This window comes from Somniosus microcephalus, chromosome 16 (genome assembly GCF_052327205.1).
Source record: "Somniosus microcephalus isolate GS21.2 chromosome 16, FLI_Smic_1.0, whole genome shotgun sequence".
Classification (NCBI taxonomy): Eukaryota; Metazoa; Chordata; class Chondrichthyes; order Squaliformes; family Somniosidae; genus Somniosus; species Somniosus microcephalus.
The window spans coordinates 2,541,116-2,562,733 of NC_141002.1; the positions used below are offsets into that span (position 1 = coordinate 2,541,116).

Genomic DNA, 21,618 nt, shown 5'->3' on the forward strand with positions numbered 1-21,618 from the left:
GTAGAGGGTTATGCTGATAGATTTAGATGAGGAAAGGAGGAGCCTCGAGTGGAGCATAAACGCCAGCATGGACTGGTTGGGCTGAATGGCCTTTTTCTGTGCTGTATATTCGATGTATTCATATTTCCAGTGCACGCTGAACATCAAATTGTTGTTTAAAACTGTGAAATTCAACTCCCTGGAGATTAGTGATATTTCTGTACTTGGTGCTGATTTTACCCAGCATACAATGTCAGTTTGGGTCACAGGGTACCCAAACTGGGATATAGAATGAAAATCAACAGCAAGAAAATTAGATTAAACAAACTGGCAACTATTTTTGGTGAGTTTTTTTTTTTATAAACAGTAGCAGGGTCTGGGTCACACCGTGAAGGGACTGTACGTACCTGCAGTAGCAGAGTCTGGATCAGTGCGAGGGGACTGTACGTACCTGCAGTAGCAGAGTCTGGATCAGTGCGAGGGGACTGTACGTACCTGCAGTAGCAGAGTCTGGATCAGTGCGAGGGGACTGTACGTACCTGCAGTAGCAGAGTCTGGATCAGTACAAGGGGACTGTACGTACCTGCAGTAGCAGAGTCTGGATCAGTGCGAGGGGACAGTACGTACCTGCAGTCGCAGAGTCTGGATCAGTGCGAGGGGACAGTACGTACCTGCAGTCGCAGAGTCTGGATCAGTGCGAGGAGTCTGTACGTACCTGCAGTAGCAGAGTCTGGATCAGCGCGAGGAGTCTGTACGTACCTGCAGTAGCAGAGTCTGGATCAGTGCGAGGGGACTGTACGTACCTGCAGTAGCAGAGTCTGGATCAGTGCGAGGAGTCTGTACGTACCTGCAGTAGCAGAGTCTGGATCAGTGCGAGGGGACTGTACGTACCTGCAGTAGCAGAGTCTGGATCAGTGCGAGGGGACTGTACGTACCTGCAGTAGCAGAGTCTGGATCAGTGCGAGGAGTCTGTACGTACCTGCAGTAGCAGAGTCTGGATCAGTGCGAGGAGTCTGTACGTACCTGCAGTAGCAGAGTCTGGATCAGTGCGAGGGGACTGTACGTACCTGCAGTAGCAGAGTCTGGATCAGTGCGAGGAGTCTGTACGTACCTGCAGTAGCAGAGTCTGGATCAGTGCGAGGGGACTGTACGTACCTGCAGTAGCAGAGTCTGGATCAGTGCGAGGAGTCTGTACGTACCTGCAGTAGCAGAGTCTGATTATCTCTCTGGTAGTTTTCTGGGATAGTAGGACTAACAGCTCTGGTCACTTTTAATGCTGTTCTTTTATGACCTAGTTGAAGACAAATAAAAATAAATAAAACACCCTTACAAAAAGAGTTCTCCCAATAAATTTCAACTGTTGGTACGGCATGTTAAGCTTCTAAGAAAAGTAAGGAGTGCCTCATTAATAGTGATAGAATATGGAATCTTTTTTTTTTGAACTGCACGTGTATTTCAACAAATCCACTCATCAATCTGTGAAAACCACAAGAGAGAAAAACAGATAGCTTTTAAACTGACCCTGCTAGTTATGTGACCTGGAAATGCAGTTATTTACAAACTGCGCACGTGGCCCAGCGGCCGGCCGGCCCAGGCGTGCGCGCGCGGCCCAGCGGCCGGCCGGCCCAGGCGCGCGCGGCCCAGCGACCGGCCGGCCCAGGCGCGCGCGGCCCAGCGACCGGCCGGCCCAGGCACGCGCGGCCCAGCGACCGGCCGGCCCAGGCACGCGCGGCCCAGCGACCGGCCGGCCCAGGCGCGCGCGGCCCAGCGACCGGCCGGCCCAGGCGCGCGCGGCCCAGCGACCGGCCGGCCCAGGCGCGCGCGGCCCAGCGACCGGCCATCCCAGGCGCACACGCCCCAGCGACCGGCCATCCCAGGCGCGCGCGGCCCAGCGACCGGCCATCCCAGGCGCACACGCCCCAGCGACCGGCCATCCCAGGCGCACACGCCCCAGCGACCGGCAGTCCCACGCTGCCTGTACCCGACGCAGACTGCCGGCTACAGAGCACACCAGACGTAGATTCCTCCAGCATGTTCCAGCTTCTTTGCCCAGAGTTCTGCAGCTATGTGCAGCATCCATTTTTTTTGTCCCTGCCTCATGAGCCCTTGGGTCTGTGTGACGTTTAGAGCGAAGAGATAAATAGCCTCCCTTTAAAAACTTATAGGCTTCAAAAATTACTTTGTTACCCAATGCTCTGCACTTTCCAGAAAAGTTAATTTGATCTAATGAATTTTGTGTTGCTTCATCCTTAGCGTCATCTTAAATTAATAAATAAATAATTGCATCCCAACTCACGGTTCCTCAATATTTAGACAAAAAAAATAAACTTGTATTGCATCTCCTCCAAAGCAACCCAGCTATTCAATACCGCTGATCCACCCCAAACAACCCAACGACAGAACAATTTGTCTGCAGAGATCATGCAGATCGATCCCCCACCCCCTCAACCCGGTTCGCGCGCCACCATCCCATCCCCCAACACCCAAACCGGCTCAACTCCAATTCGACGCCACAGCATCTCCAGGAACAGCACCTCACGGTCTGATCCTGCAGACCATCAGAAGCTGGTGGTGAATCTTGCTGCAGTTTGGACAGTGTCTGGAACTCTCCCTGACTGTGGCAGAGTCACGAGCACTGCTGGCTGCATGTGTAAATGTAAGTGCAGATTAACTGCTGTCCTGGGTTGTTAGAACACAAATTACACGATGAAAAAAGTTCTGCTTTGGTCTTGAACTCCAATTCTTTTTGAAATATCAGTCTGCTTCTAGGCTCTAATTCACTGCCTGGTTGGCATTAGGGATTAACATTTACCGTTCCTTGAAGATCTAATTTCAGTGCATCCATGCGGCACTGTACACTGGGGAACAGTTACCTGAAAAAGAATTTTAAACAAAATTACTCCTTCGATATGGGAGTCGCGCCAGACAGCTGGAGGATTGCAAATGTTATACTCCTGTTGAAAATAGGGGAAGATAGATAAACCAGGTAACTACAGGGAAATCAGTCCTTCATCTCTGGTGGGAAAACTACTAGAGACCATTGTCTTTTAATTCTCATTTGGAGAAACATATGTTAATTTGGGAAAGCCAGCACAGAGTTGTTAAATGCAAATTGTGTCTGACGAATCTGATTTGAGTTCTTTGATTAAGTAACAGAGGGTTGATTAAGGTATTACATAATATTTACAGCACAGAAAGCGGCCATTCGGCCAAAGCTCCACACAAGCTTTCTCCCACCCTTCTTCATCTAAACCTGTTAACGTGGATGAACAGGCTGGGTCTCTTTTCTCTTGAAAAAAGGCTAAGTGACCAAATAGAGGTCACATACATTCTGCAAGTTTATCAACGTCTTCCTGTATTTTGTCACAGCCCTCCTCTATTAAGTTGCCAATTTGGCATCATCCACAAATTTTGAAATTGTGCTTCCGATTCCCAAGTCCAAATCATTTAAGTAAATGGTGAACAACAGTGGTCCCAGCACTGCTCCTTGTGGAGTCGTGCAGTAGATGCTGTATACGTGGACTTTCAAAAGGCATTTGATACAGTACCACACAACAGACTTATTCAGAAAATAGTGGTATTAAAGGAGCGGTAGTAATTTGGGTACAGAATTGGCTAAGGGAGAGGAGGCAGAGAGTAATTAATGTAATTTTTTCTGACTGGAGAGAACTATGCTGGGGTCCCCAGGGGTCGTTATTAGGACCATTACTTTTCTTGTTATATATAAATGTCCTGGACTTGGGTATAGGGAATACAATTTCAAAGTTTGCGGACGATACAAAACTTGACAATGTAGTAAATAGCGAGCAGGATAGTTGGAGACTTCAAGAGAACACAGACTGACTGCTGAAATGGGCAGACGCCTGGCAGATGCAAGTTAATACTGATAAGTGTGAAGTGATGCACTTTGAGAGGAACAACTTGGAGAGGCAGTATAATCTAAATGAGGGAGCAGCATGAGCAGAGGGACCTGAGGGTGCATATTCACAAATCCTTGAAGGTGGCTAGGCAAGTTGATGAGGCGGCTAAGAAAGTGTATGGGATACAGGAAACTTTGTGATATCCGGCACCGACGGGACCGGCGTGTTGCCGATCTATCAAAACTGCCGGACATACAAAGTTAATGTTGAAGCATACAGAATCACAGAAACCCCACAGTGCAGATAGAGGCCATTTCGGCCCATCGAGCCTGCACCGACAGATATCCCACCCGATCCCCATAACCCCACGTATTTAATCCCCCTAAACACTAAGGGTCAATTTATCATAGCCAATCAACCTAACCTGCACATCTTTGGACTGTGGGAGGAAACCGGAGCACCCGGAGTAAACCCACGCAAACACGGGGAGAATGTGCAAACTCCACACAGACAGTCGCCCGAGGCCGGATTCGAACCCGGGTCCCTGGCGCTGTGAGGCAACAGTGCTAACCATCATCTCCGTATCTGACAACAAACACTGTTGCTTAGCAACAGCTTCTGAAGAGTCGGCTGCAGCTGCAAGCGTCTGTAGCTGAAGCTGTTGCTATAGCTACAGACCTTGCAGTGGCTGACTGGGGAAAAAAAAAAGAACGAGATCTAAAAAAACTTACAGAAAACGACTCCTGATTTTTGCCATTAGATAGAGTATTCCGGATATACAACCTCCGGATAAACCAAAGTTTCCTGTACTTGGCTTTGTAAATAGGGGCATTGAATACAAAAACAAGGAAGTTATACTGAATCTTTAAAATCACTGGTTAGACCTTAGCTGGAGTACTGTGTACAATTCTGGGCACCACACTTTAGGGAGGATGTCAAGGCCTTGGAGAGGGTACAGAGGGGATTTACCAGGAGGGGCTTCAGTTATGTATAGAGATTGGAGAAGCTGGGATTGTTTTCCTTAGAACAGAGAAGGTTGAGGGGAGACTTAATAGAGGTATTCAAAATTATGGGGGGTTTTGAATGAGCAAGTAGGGAGAAATAGTTTCCTCTGGCAAGTGGGTCAGTAACCTGATTTAAAATAATAGGCAAAAGAACTAGAGAGGAAATGAGGAGAAATATTTTCACAGAGGGTTGTTAAGATCTGGAGCACACTACGTGAAAGGCTGGTGGAATCAGATTCCATAGGAACTTTCAAAAGGCAATTGGACATGCATTTCAAGAGGACTAATTTGCAGGGTTAGGCGGAAAAAGCTGGGGTGTGGCACTAAATTGGAGCGCTCTTTCAAAGAGCCAGCACAAGCACGATGGGCCTAATGGCCCCCTACTGTGCTGTAAGATTCTATGATTAAAATGCAGAACCGGAACAACATGGAGTTAAACCTCCCAAAAAGTGATCAGAAAAGATCAGATTATTGACATTCACTGCGGTTCCCCTTCTTCCTCTGTACTTCAGCCTCCATTAAAAAAAGACAACAAGCTGTCACCCAAAGATGGCTGAGCACCATTATCTGTTATAATCTGGTGCCAGGCAGGACTCAAACTGATCATGTGGCACTCTTACTACCCATCTTACACTGGCTCTCACTCAAAATGAACCGTTGCGCTCCTAAAAGGATATCTTAGACGTAAAATAGGAAGCTACAACTACAAATGGTCATTGAAAACACCAAGAATGCAAAGGTAGCGAGCTCAAAGACTGGTGTGGGAGGAAGGGGTTTTGGTTGCAATGTGGCCATGGTTGGGTTTCAGTTCATGAGGCATTGGCACCAGTACTGGGGAAAGAGGGAGCTGTTCCGTTGGGACGGGCTCTACTTAAACCGAGCTGGGACCAGTGTCCTGGCGAACCGAAAAGGGCAGTAGACAGGGCTTTAAACTAATGAGAGGTGGGGGGGGGCAGGAGGATTCAGGAAAGAGTAAATTTAAAAGCAGTGAGAGAAATGTCAAGGCTCTGGAGCAGAGTAGAGTTTTGGGTAAAAATAAGCAGAGCGAGTCAGTAAGGGACAGAGAGAGTAACAAAGGTAATAAGGCATCAGTGACTAAGGTTACATCAGGGATACAGAGAAATAAGTCAAAGCTAAAGGCACTATATCTGAATGCACGAAGCATTCGCAACAAAATAGATGAATTAATACCGCAGAATAATATTAACAGGTTTGATCTAATTGCCATAACGGAGACGTGGTTGCAATGTGGCCAAGGTTGGGAACTAAATATTCCAGGATACTTAACTTTTAGAAGAGATAGGCAAAATGGAAAAGGAGGAGGGGTAACCCTGATAATAAAGGATGGGATAAAGACAGTGGAGAGAAAGGATCAAGAAGCAGAATCAATTTGGGTGAAGCGAAGAAACGGCAAGGGGCAGAAAACATTGGTGGGAGTTGTTTATAGGCCTCCAAACAATCGTTGTAATGTAGAGCAGAGCACAAATCAGGAAATTAGAGGCACATGTAACAAGGGTAATACAGTAATCATGGGGAACTTTAATCTACATATCGACTGGGCAAACCAAATTTACAGTAATAGTGTGGAGGACAATTTCATGGAATGTATACAAGATAGATTTCTGGATCAGTATGTTGAGGAACTAACCAGGGGACAGGCTATTTCAGATCTAGTATTGTGCAAGGAGAAAGGGTTAACTAATAACCTTGAAGTAAAGGGGCCTTTAGGGAAGAATGACCATAATATGATCGAATTTTATGAGTTTGAAAGTGATTTAGCTAAATCCAAAACTAGGGTCTTCAATCTAAACAAAGCAAACTACGGAGGTAGATTGGGAAACTACATTAAAAGGTATGATGGTAGAGAAGCAATGTCTAGCATTTAAAGAATTAATACATAATTTACAACAAATATACATTCCTTTAAGGTCCAACCGTGGCTAACAAGAGAAGTTAAAGGCGGTGTTAGATCAAAGGAAGTGGCTTACAATGCTGCCAAAAAGAGTAAGCCTGAGAATTGGGAGGATTTTAGATTTCAGCAAAGGAGGACCAAGAAACTGATAAAGGGAAAATAGAATGAGAGTAAACTAGCGAGACATAAAAACAGATGTAAAAGCTTCTATAGGTATGTAAAAAGGAAAAGATTAGCAAAAGTAAATGTGGGTCCCTTACAGGCTGAGACATGAGAAATTATATTGGGGAATAAGGAAATGGCAAGGAAATTAAACAAATACTGTGTGTCTGTCTTCACGGAAGATGGCACACAAAAACTGCCCGGAAATAATGGAGGACAAGGGTCTAGCGAGAATGAGGAACTAAAAGAAATTAGTATTAGCAAAAAAAGTAGTACTGGAGAAATTAATGGGACTGAAAGCCGATAAATCCCCTGGACCTGATGGCCTACATCCTAGGGATTTGAAAGAGGTGGCTATAGAGATAGTGGATGCATTGGTCATCATTTTCCAAAATTCGATAGATTCTAGAATGGTTCCCGTGGATTGGAAGGTAGCAAATGTAACCCCACTACTTAAGAAAGGAGGGAGAGAAAACGGGGAACTACAGACCAGTTAGCCTGACATCAGCAGTAGGGAAATACTAGAATCTGTTATTAAGGACGTGGTAACAGTGCACTTAGAAAATAATAATAGGATTGGGCAGAGTCAACACGGATTTATGAAAGAGAAATCGTGTTTGACGAATGAGTTTTTTGAGGTTGTAACTAGCAGAATAGATGAGGGGGAACCAGTGAATGTGGTGTATTTGGATTTTCAGAAGGCCTTCGATAAGGTGCCACACAGGAGGTTATTAAACAAAATTAGGGCTCATGGGATTGGGGGTCATATACTAGCATGGATTGAGGATTGGTTAATGGACAGAAAACAGAGAGTAGGAATAAACAGGTCATTTTCAGTTTGGCAGGCTGTAACTAGTGGGGTACTGCAAGGATCAGTGCTTGGGCCTCAGCTATTCACAATCTACATCAATGATTTGGATGAGGGGACCAAGTGTAATATATCCAAATTTGATGATACAAAGCTGGGTGGGAATGTAAATTGTGAGGAGGATGCAAGGAGGCTTCAAGGAGATATAAACAGGCTAAGTGAGTGGGCAAGAACATGGCAAATGGAATATAATGTGGAGAAATGTAAAGTTATCCACTTTGGTAGGAAAAACAGAAAATCAGAGTATTTTCTAAATGGTGAGAGATTGGGAAATGTTGGTGTTCAGAGGGACCTGGGTGTCCTTGTACACGAATCACCAAACGATAACATGCAGGTACAGCAAGCAATTAGGAGAGCAAATGGTATTTATTACAAGAGGATTTGAGTATAAGAGTAAAGATGTCTTACTACAATTATATAGGGCCCTGGTGAGACCATACCTGTAGCATTGTGGACAGTTTTGGTCTCCTTACCTAAGAAAGGATATAATTGCCATAGAGGGAGTGCAACAAAGGTTCACCAGACTGATTCCTGGGATGGGGGGATTGTCCTATGAGGAGAGATTGAGTAGACTAGGCCTATATTCTCTGCAGTTTAGAAGAATGAGAGGTGGTCTCATTGAAACATACAACATTCTTACAGGGTAGATGCTGGGAGGATGTTTCCCCTGGCTGGGGAGTCTAGAACCAGGGGTCACAGTTGCAGAATAAGTGGTCGACCATTTAGGACTGAGATGAGAAGAAATTTCTACACTCGGGGTGGTGAATCTTTGGAATTCTCTACCCCAGAGGTCTGTGGAGGCTCAGTCGTTGAGTATATTCAAGACAGAGATCAATAGATTTTTGAATATTAAGGGAATCAAAGGATATGGGGATAGTGCAGGAAAGTGGAGTTGAGGTTGAAGATCAGCCATGATCTCAATGAATGACGGAGCAGGCTCGAAGGGCCAAATGGCCTACTCCTGCTCCTATTTCTTATGTTGTTATGTTTCAGTATTTAACAGGGAGATAGAACAGGTGGACATTGTAATGATCAATAACATGTCATTCTATAGTGGACACTAGGTGGAGCCGTAGAGCTGTGTAGAGCTGTATATAGCCGTATGTATATAAGACTACACTACCCAGCTGTATGTATATTAAGACTACATTACCCATGAGGCACTAGGCTACCCACAAGGCAGCAGTCAAGATGGATGCCTCTACAGATACTGTACCTAGTCCACATGTGCTCAATAAAAGTGTCTAGCAAAAGCTCGCTGTGTTCATAATAAGAATGTCTATTTATTAATGAACATAAGAGACATGACATTGGACGATGAGATTAGTAATGAGGTAAGTGTATTTAAAATAAGAGGGGAAATGTTAAATAAAGTAATCAAACTCAAAGAGGATAAAACCCCTGGTCCGGATGGATTGCATCCACGCATTTTAAAAGCATCTAGGGAAGAGATAGCAGAGGCATTACTACACATATTGAATAATTCGTTAGAAAAAGATGCAGTGCCAGAGGACTAGCGGATAGGTAACGTAATACCTATTGTTCTGGACTTATTACATGCAGATAGCACCCTCTAGTGGTAGTTAGTGTATAGCAGTGTTAGTATAGTGGTAGTTAGTGTATAGCAGTGTTAGTATAGTGGTAGTTAGTGTATAGCAGTGTTAGTATACTGCAACAGGTCATTTGACCTTGTTCCTGTTTTAACCCGGAAGTAGTATTCCAGAAAGAACCTACTGAGTTATGGAGAATCTCCAATGAGGGATTCTCAATCCTGTGTCATCTCATCTTATCTTATATGCTGGACAGGACGCAATGTCTGTGAGTATCTTTGTTTGTTAACATGATACAGGAAACTTTGTGTTATCCAGAGGCAAACCGTCCGGCAAGCTCGAGCCACCGGCAAAAATCAGGAGCCGTTTTTTATTCTTTTCGTTTCTTTTCTTTGCTTTTTTTGAACAGTCAAGCTCTGCGACGTCTGTAGCTAAGCAACAGCTTCAGCTAGAGACGCTACAGAGATGCTTGCCGACTGTTTAAAGGCTGTTGCTAAGCAACAGGGTTTGTTGATCCATACGGAGATGAAAATCTCCGTATGTTTCAACATTAGCTCTGGAGTGTACGGCAGTTTTGAGGGAACGGCAGCAGCTCGGTCCCGTCGGTGCCGGAGGGCACAAAGTTTCCTGTAGCAACTTTGTCAGTGTAGTATTTGACAATACTTTGTTTATAAGTTATTAGTTGGTAGTTACCAAAGTTTAGCTCAAGTGCTTAGTTATACAATTGGTCTATTCTATTGTTATAAATATGTTTATATCTTATGTAACATCTAATGTATGGTACTCAGTTCTATGTACAAAACATACTTTGTCTTTGTTTACAGTTTCACAAATTTGTTCAAGTAAAGCTTCAAAACAGCAAACCCGCTTGTCAAGGAATTATTTGAATGAGTGTTTAGCTGGCTGGTTAACTAGATAGGAGCACGTCTAGCGAGACCAGTACACCTATATTTAAGGGGGATAGAACATAAACCAGTCAGCTGAACATCAGTGGTGGGAAAAATAATGGAATCCCTACTAAAGGAGAAAATAGAACACCTGGAAACCAAAAACACAGTAATGGATAGTCAGCATGGATTTCAAAACAGAAAGTCTTGCTTGACCAACCTCATTAAATTTTTTGAAGAGGTAACAGAGAGAGTAGACAATGGTAATGCAATAGATGTAATTTATCTGGATTTTCAAGAGGCCTTCGATAAGGTACCCCATAATAAACTGATGAACAAGGTCAGAGAATGCGGAGTCAGGGGACAAGTAGGAGAATGGATAGCTAGCTGGCTTCAAGACAGAAAGCAGAGAATAGGGGTAAAAGGTAGGTATTCAGTGGCAGAAGGTGGGTAGTGGCATTCCACAAGGATCAGTGCTGGGACCACTGTTGTTCACAATTTATATTAACGATTTAGACTTCAGAATCAAAAACATCATTTCTATGTTTGCGGATGACAGCAAATTAGGGGTATAGTCAATACTGAGGCAGACTGCAACAAATTACAGGAGGACATTATTAAACTTGCAGAATGGGCATATAATTGGCAAATTAAGTTCAACACAGATAAAAGTGTTATTACATTTTGGTAGGAAGAATAGTGAGGTCATCACTTGGAGGGTGCGAGTCTTGGTGGGGTAGAGGAACAAAGGGATCTCCGAGTACAAATCACAAAGTTGCAACACAGGCCATAAAAAAAGGAAACCAAGCACTAGGGTTTATTTCTAGAAGAATAGAGTTGAAAAGTAGGGAAGTTATGCTAAACCTGTATCGAACCTTGGTTAGACCACACTTGGAGTACCGCGTACAGTTCTGGTCGCTTTATTATAAAAAGGATATAGAGGCACTGGAGAGGGTGCAGAGGAGATTTACAAGGATGATACCAGAAATGCAAGGGTATACATATCAAGAAAGGATGAACAGGCTGGGTCTCTTTTCTCTTGGAAAAAGAAGGCTGAGTGGTGACCTAATAGAGGTCTTTAAAATTATGAAAGGTTTTGATAGAGTGGATACAATGGGAATGTTTCCACTTGTGGGGAAGAACATAACTAGGTGCCATCAATATAAGATAGTTGCTGCACTGTCGGGGGGGGCAGGACTGAGGCGGCGCTGCACTGTCGGGGGGGGGGGGGCAGGACTGAGGCGGCGCTGCACTGTCGAGGGGGCAGGACTGAGGCGGCGCTGCACTGTCGAGGGGGCAGGACTGAGGCGGCGCTGCACTGTCGAGGGGGCAGGACTGAGGCGGCGCTGCACTGTCGAGGGGGCAGGACTGAGGCGGCGCTGCACTGTCGAGGGGGCAGGACTGAGGCGGCGCTGCACTGTCGAGGGGGCAGGACTGAGGCGGCGCTGCACTGTCGAGGGGGCAGGACTGAGGCGGCGCTGCACTGTCGAGGGGGCAGGACTGAGGCGGCGCTGCACTGTCGAGGGGGCAGGACTGAGGCGGCGCTGCACTGTCGAGGGGGCAGGACTGAGGCGGCGCTGCACTGTCGAGGGGGCAGGACTGAGGCGGCGCTGCACTGTCGAGGGGGCAGGACTGAGGCGGCGCTGCACTGTCGAGGGGGCAGGACTGAGGCGGCGCTGCACTGTCGAGGGGGCAGGACTGAGGCGGCGCTGCACTGTCGAGGGGGCAGGACTGAGGCGGCGCTGCACTGTCGAGGGGGCAGGACTGAGGCGGCGCTGCACTGTCGAGGGGGCAGGACTGAGGCGGCGCTGCACTGTCGAGGGGGCAGGACTGAGGCGGCGCTGCACTGTCGAGGGGGCAGGACTGAGGCGGCGCTGCACTGTCGAGGGGGCAGGGCTGAGGCGGCGCTGCACTGTCGAGGGGGCAGGGCTGAGGCGGCGCTGCACTGTCGAGGGGGCAGGGCTGAGGCGGCGCTGCACTGTCGAGGGGGCAGGACTGGGGCGGCGCTGCACTGTCGAGGGGGCAGGACTGAGGCGGCGCTGCACTGTCGAGGGGGCAGTACTGAGGCATCGCTGCACTGTCGGAGCGGCAGTGCTGCACTGTCGAAGCGGCAGTACTGAGGCAGCGCTGCACTGTCGGAGCGGCAGTACTGAGGCAGCGCTGCACTGTCGGAGCGGCAGTACTGAGGCAGCGCTGCACTGTCGGAGCGGCAGTACTGAGGCAGCGCTGCACTGTCGGAGCGGCAGTACTGAGGCAGCGCTGCACTGTCGGAGCGGCAGTACTGAGGCAGCGCTGCACTGTCGGAGCGGCAGTACTGAGGCAGCGCTGCACTGTCGGAGCGGCAGTACTGAGGCAGCGCTGCACTGTCGGAGCGGCAGTACTGAGGCAGCGCTGCACTGTCGGAGCGGCAGTACTGAGGCAGCGCTGCACTGTCGGAGCGGCAGTACTGAGGCAGCGCTGCACTGTCGGAGCGGCAGTACTGAGGCAGCGCTGCACTGTCGGAGCGGCAGTACTGAGGCAGCGCTGCACTGTCGGAGCGGCAGTACTGAGGCAGCGCTGCACTGTCGGAGCGGCAGTACTGAGGCAGCGCTGCACTGTCGGAGCGGCAGTACTGAGGCAGCGCTGCACTGTCGGAGCGGCAGTACTGAGGCAGCGCTGCACTGTCGGAGCGGCAGTACTGAGGCAGCGCTGCACTGTCGGAGCGGCAGTACTGAGGCAGCGCTGCACTGTCGGAGCGGCAGTACTGAGGCAGCGCTGCACTGTCGGAGCGGCAGTACTGAGGCAGCGCTGCACTGTCGGAGCGGCAGTACTGAGGCAGCGCTGCACTGTCGGAGCGGCAGTACTGAGGCAGCGCTGCACTGTCGGAGCGGCAGTACTGAGGCAGCGCTGCACTGTCGGAGCGGCAGTACTGAGGCAGCGCTGCACTGTCGGAGCGGCAGTACTGAGGCAGCGCTGCACTGTCGGAGCGGCAGTACTGAGGCAGCGCTGCACTGTCGGAGCGGCAGTACTGAGGCAGCGCTGCACTGTCGGAGCGGCAGTACTGAGGCAGCGCTGCACTGTCGGAGCGGCAGTACTGAGGCAGCGCTGCACTGTCGGAGCGGCAGTACTGAGGCAGCGCTGCACTGTCGGAGCGGCAGTACTGAGGCAGCGCTGCACTGTCGGAGCGGCAGTACTGAGGCAGCGCTGCACTGTCGGAGCGGCAGTACTGAGGCAGCGCTGCACTGTCGGAGCGGCAGTACTGAGGCAGCGCTGCACTGTCGGAGCGGCAGTACTGAGGCAGCGCTGCACTGTCGGAGCGGCAGTACTGAGGCAGCGCTGCACTGTCGGAGCGGCAGTACTGAGGCAGCGCTGCACTGTCGGAGCGGCAGTACTGAGGCAGCGCTGCACTGTCGGAGCGGCAGTACTGAGGCAGCGCTGCACTGTCGGAGCGGCAGTACTGAGGCAGCGCTGCACTGTCGGAGCGGCAGTACTGAGGCAGCGCTGCACTGTCGGAGCGGCAGTACTGAGGCAGCGCTGCACTGTCGGAGCGGCAGTACTGAGGCAGCGCTGCACTGTCGGAGCGGCAGTACTGAGGCAGCGCTGCACTGTCGGAGCGGCAGTACTGAGGCAGCGCTGCACTGTCGGAGCGGCAGTACTGAGGCAGCGCTGCACTGTCGGAGCGGCAGTACTGAGGCAGCGCTGCACTGTCGGAGCGGCAGTACTGAGGCAGCGCTGCACTGTCGGAGCGGCAGTACTGAGGCAGCGCTGCACTGTCGGAGCGGCAGTACTGAGGCAGCGCTGCACTGTCGGAGCGGCAGTACTGAGGCAGCGCTGCACTGTCGGAGCGGCAGTACTGAGGCAGCGCTGCACTGTCGGAGCGGCAGTACTGAGGCAGCGCTGCACTGTCGGAGCGGCAGTACTGAGGCAGCGCTGCACTGTCGGAGCGGCAGTACTGAGGCAGCGCTGCACTGTCGGAGCGGCAGTACTGAGGCAGCGCTGCACTGTCGGAGCGGCAGTACTGAGGCAGCGCTGCACTGTCGGAGCGGCAGTACTGAGGCAGCGCTGCACTGTCGGAGCGGCAGTACTGAGGCAGCGCTGCACTGTCGGAGCGGCAGTACTGAGGCAGCGCTGCACTGTCGGAGCGGCAGTACTGAGGCAGCGCTGCACTGTCGGAGCGGCAGTACTGAGGCAGCGCTGCACTGTCGGAGCGGCAGTACTGAGGCAGCGCTGCACTGTCGGAGCGGCAGTACTGAGGCAGCGCTGCACTGTTGGGGGGGGGCAGTATTGATGCAGCGCTGCATTGTCGGAGGGGCTGTACTGTGGCAGCGCTGAACTGTCAAAGAGGGCAGTATTAAGGGAGTTCTGCACTGCAGGAGTGCTGCACTGTCAGAGGTGCCATCTTTCAGACAATAACTGTCTTCCTTTGCTTTTTAATGCAGAAGTATAAACTTTGCCCTGTTAAGATTGACTTTCTTAAATGATGAATGGAATAGATTGTGTTTGGCTCGGTTTTTTTGTGCAAGATGGTGAGGGAAGAAATAGGCATCAGAATAAAAGACAAAAACAGTGTTAGTTTAGATAGCCAGAAGTAGTACTTCTCAGAATCTTGGACCTCCTGGAATAGATCGTCTAAAATCACTTCAGAAGCGGTCTAGATGGGTTGCTGAGTGAAGTACATTTGCTGTGAAGAGATCGATGGGGTTAGCTGTAATTACTGATATTAGTCTGCATGAGTTTGATCGGCTTCAGGGGTTGGAGAGGAAATTCCCAGAAGTTTTTCTCAAAATGAGTCTAATGTTTTGCCTCTCTCGGGAGGTTGTGACTGGTTGATGCTGCATGTAAGCTGCCTGTGTCTGGGTGACACAGGCTGGACGGGGCAATCAGTCTTTGCTGTCTTTTATTTGTATGTTTATATGTATGCTTTTGACTAGAAATAGTTTTTATTAGTTGAAAAGTGGAAGCGAAGGGCTGAGGCCCACAGTACAGGACCCCACCAAGGGTGAATATAATAAAAGGGAAGATGAGGCAAATCAGACAGTAATGATTAGGCGATGCCAAGCCTGGATTTTAAAAAGCTTTGAAAATTGTGGCAGTGTCCTGGGAAAGACTTTGGTAAAGATTGATGAGACTTGACATCAACATTGACAATGCAGGGAGGAGAAGCGTATAATTCAATATATTTGCAGCTGAAGAGGAACAGGAGAGGGAGAAGTTAAAAGGATCATTCATGAGAAGCTTGCAATGGGGCAGGAAAGAGGAGCGAATAGCAAACTGAGATAGAATGGAGCTAGGAGAACAGAGAGACATTGAGGGAGGAGCAGGGGGAGAAATTGGAGGAGGGGAAGAAAGGAGTGTAGAGACAGAAGTGGAGAAAGAGAGGAGGGAGACAGTTTGCCCCACTGGCCCCACAACAAAAGTTTAGGCCTCCCATGTCCCGGGCTTTCCTCCCCGGCTCCCCGATCACGAAACCCAAGGATGTATCCTTGGCCCCCCCTCTTATTTCTCCTCTACATGTTGCCCCTCGGTGACATCATCTGAAGACACAATGTCAGATTCCAGATATACACTGATGACAACTGGCTCCACCTCAACACCACCTCTCTCAACTCCTCCACTGCCTGATTTGTCACGCTGCTTGTCCGACATCCAATACTGGATGAGCAGAAATTTCCTCCAATTAAATACTGGGAAGACCGAAGTCATTGTCTTCAGTCTCCGCCACAAACTCTGTTCTCTGGCCACCGACTCCATCCCTCTTCCTGGCCACTGTCTGAGGCAGAACCACACTGTTCGCAACCTTGGCATCCTATTTGACCGAGCTCCCGACCTCATAACCTCTCAATCACCGAGACCGCTTCCTTCCACCTCCGTACCATCGCCCATCTCCGCCCCTGCCTCAGCTCATCTGTTGAAGAAACTCTTATCCAGGCCTTTGTTACCTCTCGACTTGACTATCCCAATGCTCTCCTGGCCGGCCTCCGATCTCCCACCCGACACAGAAATAAGCTCATCCAAAACTCTACTGCTCATGTCCGAACTCGCACTCAGTCCCGCTCATCATCACCCCGGTGCTCGCTGATCTACATTGGCTCCTGGTCCAGCAACGCCTCAACTTCAAAATTAAAATTCCTCCATGGTCTCACCCCTCCATATCTCTCCAACCTCCTCCAGCCCTACAACCCTCTGAAATCTCTGTGCTCCTCCAATTCTGACATCTTGCGCTTCGCCGATTTTCATCGCTCCACTTTTGGCGGCCGTGCCTTCAGCAATCTAAGCCCGAAGCTCAGGAATGACCTCCCTGAACCGCTCTACCCCTCTCTCCTCCTTTAATGTGCTCCTTAAAACCCACTTCTTTGATCAAGCTTTCGGTCACCTGTCTTAATATCTCGTGACTCAGTGTGAAATTTTATCTGATAATGCTCCTGTGAAGTGCCTTGGGACGTTTTACTACGTTAAAGGCGCTATATAAATGCAAGTTGTTGTTAACCCTCCTGAAAACCCCTCCCTGCCACTGAGCAGAGTACTGAGGACTGTTCCTTTGGTCCCTGGTGGCCTCCCCCTGTTGTCAGGACTTGCACTCCTGTTCGCCAGCCAGCTGCTGCTTCCTGACGGTTTCAGACGGGAATAATCACCCATCCAATGGAGTTAAAATCTCCTAGGCATCTGGTTGTCACCGTCAGGGCTGTTTGCCACCTGCCTCTCTTCCTATCCAGAGTTAAAATCAGGGTTATAAATGAGCAAAGTTGTCCCTCGGCAGGTTGTAGATTGGGTCATAGAAGGTTGTGATTTACAAAGCAAAATTGAAGCTCAAGCTTTAAACACTCTTTGCAAGACAGCTCTGTCCAATAATGCAGGTGTTTTTATGAAGCATACTGTCTTGATTTGCCAAGCTGATGACCATTTCACTGCTGTAGGCTGAACACTGGCCTCATTTGTTCCCTCATATTCTGAATGTGTGTTTATATTCCAATTCAAGGGATAGTACGACAGGAAACTTTCCATTTACCGGCACCTAAATAACCCAAAATTCAGCAGTAGCTTCAGCTAAGTTTTACTTCATATTGTACTTGACTTCCTCGATCTGTTGCTGTGCAAGGGTGTGGCTGCAGCTGTTGCTAAGCTACAGAGACGCTTGGAACTTGTGACCACTGTTCTGAACTTGTTGCTAAGCAACAGGGTTTGTTGCTTTATACGGAGCTCTCGGCTCTCCGTATCTTTTACTGCAGCTTTCGGTTATCCGGAATTTTTGATGAACCGGCACCACGTCGGTCCCATCAGTGCCGGATAAAAAAAAGTTTCCTGCATCATCAACCTCGCTTTATTTCAATTTCAACATAAGAAATAGGAGCAAGAGCAGGCCTTTTGGCCCCTCAAGCCTGCTCCGCCATTCAATATCATGGCTGATCATCTACCTCAACTCCACTTTCCTACCCTATCCCCATATCCCTTGATTCCCTTAACATTGAAAAATCTATTGATCTCTGTCTTGAATATACTCAACCAATGAGGTGCCACATAAAAGGTTACTGCACAAGATAAGAGCTCACGGGATTGGGGGTAATATATTAGCATGAATAGAGGATTGGCTAACAAACAGAAAGCAGAGAGTCGGGATAAATGGGTCATTTTCAGGTTGACAAACTGTAACTAGTGGGGTGCCGCAGGGATCAGTGCTGGGGCCTCAACTATTTACAATCTATATTAATGACTTGGATGAAGGGACCGAGTGTACTGTAGCCAAATTTGCTGATGATACAAAGATAGGTGGGTTAGCAAGTTGTGTGGAGGACGCAAAGAATCTCCAAAGGGATATTGGTTGGCTAAGTGAGTGAGCAAAAATCTGGCAGATGGAGTATAATGTGGGAAAATGTGAGGTTATCCACTTTGGTAGGAAAAATAAAAAAGCAAATTACTTAAATGGGGAGAGATTACAAAATGCTGAGGTACAGTGGGATCTGGGGGTCCTTGTACATGAATCACAAAAAGTTAGTATGCAGGTACAGCAAGGTTGGCCTTTATTGCAAAGGGAATTAAGTATAAAAATAGGTAAGTCCTGTTACAACTGTACAGGGCGCTGGTGAGACCACACCCGAGTACTGCGTACAGTTTTGGTCTCCTTATCTAAGGAGGGATATACTTGCATTGGAGGCAGTTCAGAGAAGGTTCACCAGGTTGATTCCCGAGATGAAGGGGTTGTCTTATGAAGAAAGATGGAGCAGGCTGGGCCTATACTCATTGGAGTTTAGAAGAATGAGGGGTGATCTTACTGAAACATAAGATTCTGAGGGGGATTGACAGGGTAAATGCAGAGAGGCTGAATATATTTAAGGTGGAGATAGACAGATTTTTGAATGGTAAAGGAGTCATGGGTTATGGGGAGCAGGCAGGGAAGTGGAGTTGATGCCAAGATCAGATCAACCATGATCTTACTGAATGGTGAAGCAGGCTCGAGGGGCCAAATTACCTACTCCTGCTCCTACATCTTATGTGCCTCCACAGCTCTCTAGGGTAGAGAATTCCAAAGATTCACCACCCCGAGTGAAGAAATTTCTCATCTCAGTTCTAAATGGCCGACCCCTTATTCGGAGACTGTGACCCCTGGTTCTAGACTCCCCAGCCAGGGGAAACATCCTCCCTGCATCTACCCTGCAAGAATTTTGTATGTTTCAATGAGACCACCTCTCATTCTTCTAAACTCTAGGGAATGTCAGCCTAGTCTACTCAATCTGTCCTCATAGGACAATCCCCCCATCCCAGGAACCAGTCTGGTGAACATTCTTTGCACTCCCTCTATGGCAAGTATATCCTTCCTTAGGTAAGGAGACCAAAACTGTACACAATACTCCAGATGTGGTCGTACCAGGGCCCTATAAAGTTGCAGTAAGACATCTTTACTCTTATACTCAAATCCTCTTGTAATAAAGGCCAACATACCATTTGCTTTCCTAATTGCTTGCTGTACCTGCATGTCAACTTTGTGATTCGTTTACAAGGACACCCAGGTCCCTCTGAACACCAACATTTCCCAATCTCTCACCATTTAAAAAAACACACATTTCTCCACATTATATTCCATTTACCATGTTCTTGCCCACTCACTTAGCCTGTCTATATCTCCTTGAAGCCTCCTTGCATCCTCCTCACAACTTACATTTCCACCCAGCTTTGTATCAGCAAACTTGGATATATTACATTTGGTCCCCTCATCTAAATCATTGATGTAGATTGTGAATAGCGGAGGCCCAAGCACTGATCCTTGCAGTACCCCACTAGTTACAGCCTGCCAAACTGAAAATGACCTGTTTATTCCTACTCTCTGTTTTCTGTCCATTAACCAATCCTCAATCCATGCTAGTATATGACCCCCAATCCCATGAGCCCTAATTTTGTTTAATAACCTCCTGTGTGGCACCTTATCGAAGGCCTTCTGAAAATCCAAATACACCACATTCACTGGTTCCCCCTCATCTATTCTGCTAGTTACAACCTCAAAAAACTCATTCGTCAAACACGATTTCTCTTTCATAAAGCCGTGCTGACTCTGCCCAATCCTATTATTATTTTCTAAGTGCCGTGTTGCCACATCCTTATGAAAGGGTTAAAAGCAAATCCTCTCAGTGTTTAAAATGCAAAGCAAACAAATTACAAAGGAAAGAGAAAGGGGTTATGTGCGAAATCACTAAGAGCTGAGGAGAAGCCAGGTGGCTAGATAAAATGTCTGCCCAGCTCAAGGACTTTATACAATGGAGCCTTACAAGAATAAGATAAGGCATAGCCACCAAGCTACACACAGCTAATGCTGAACTGTGAGAAAGATTTAATAAAATCAGCTAAACTTAAAGTAACAAAATGGCTTGCGTAGATTATTAAAGAAACCTCAGCCTAGCAACTACAGAACCAGACGTCATAACACAGGTGGCAGAGATAAGAAATAGAACAGAAAGAATGGGCTCAGTTACAAACGAGTTGTTGATACTGTAACCTATGACCTGCAGCCCAGTATTGCAGACCAAGAAGGGTCACGAGGGCCTAACCGCCAGAATCATTGCAGGGGAGGATTAATTAGCTATTGTATTGAAGGGGTTAAATTGAACCCTCTCAGAATTCAGGCAGCCGAGGTGACCACTAATTAAGTGATGCCAGCAAAATTAAACTCAGAACAAAGGAGTGGGGTCATGTGAAAGTGAATAAGATAAGAAATATCACAATAAAAATTGACTTACGTAAAGAGGCGAAACTAAAACAAAGAACAATGTGAGAAGCTTCGAAAAACCAAGATAAGACGCAATTGTGGGACCAGACAGAATATGTGCGTTTTGCGTAAGTGATAAGGAATATGCTGCTTTAGCTAAAAATTGCAGACACAGCAGAATATAGGGGTCATGGGAATTTGACCTGTAACCAAAGGCATAGTAAGATGTAACTAACCTTTATTAATACTGAAAAGAATCCATGTGTGATCAGGTGATTATTGTAATACAATGTGATTGGATGAAAATAGAATAAAAAGCTGTACCAACCAAGAGAGAACGAGAAGGTGCTCACACAGACCACGGGGTCTAAGGCGCTTCTCCCAGAGCTCTGATAATAAACTGCATCTTCTTACTTTTACATGGTTTAGATGTGAATTTATTTTCACCCCAACAAATAATAATAGATTCTAGCATTTTCCCTACTACTGATGTCAGGTTAACTGGTCTGTAGTTCCCCGTTTTCACTCTCCCTCCTTTCTTTAATAGTGGGGTTACATTTGCTACCTTCCAATCCACGGGAACCATTCTAGAATCTATCAAATTTTGGAAAATGATAACCAATGCATCCACTATCTCTATAGCCACCTCTTTCAAATCCCTAGGATGTAGGCCATCAGGTCCAGGGGATTTATCGGCTTTCAGTCCCATTAATTTCTCCAGTACTATTTTTTTTGCTAATACTAATTTCTTTCAGTTCCTCATTCTCGCTAGACCCTTGGTTCTCCACTATGTCCGGGAAGTTTTTTTTGCATCTTCTTCCATGAAGACAGACACAAAGTATTTGTTTAATTTCCCTGCCATTTCCTTATTCGCCATTATAATTTCTCATGTCTCAGCTTGTAAGGGACCCACATTTACTTTTGCTAATCTTTTCCTTTTTACATACCTATAGAAGCTTTTACATCTGTTTTTATGTCTCGCTAGTTTACTCTCATATTCTATTTTCCCTTTCATCATCAATTTCTTGGTCCTCCTTTGTAGAATCTAAAATCTTACCAATTCTCAGGCTTACTACTCTTTTTGGCAACATTATAAGCCTCTTCCTTTGATCTAACACCGCCTTTAACTTCTCGTTAGCCACGGTTGGACCACGTTTCCTGTGGGGCTTTTGTGCCTGAAAGGAATGTATATTTGTTGTAAATTATGTATTGATTCTTTAAATGC

The 21,618-nt window shown here is 47.6% G+C and overlaps 1 protein-coding gene across 1 annotated transcript in view; it reads right to left on the reverse strand.

Annotated features, from left to right (window-relative positions):
• Positions 1 to 21,618, reverse strand: part of LOC147105940 (coiled-coil domain-containing protein 77-like) — a 75,321-nt gene that overhangs the window by 29,772 nt on the left and 23,931 nt on the right. The window contains exons 5-6 of the mRNA XM_086009770.1: positions 2,792 to 2,852; positions 1,179 to 1,270 (exon numbers count right to left, since the gene is read on the reverse strand). Coding sequence (XP_085865896.1) covers positions 1,179 to 1,270; positions 2,792 to 2,852 — 153 coding nt within the window. The remainder of the gene's footprint in view (positions 1 to 1,178; positions 1,271 to 2,791; positions 2,853 to 21,618) is intronic.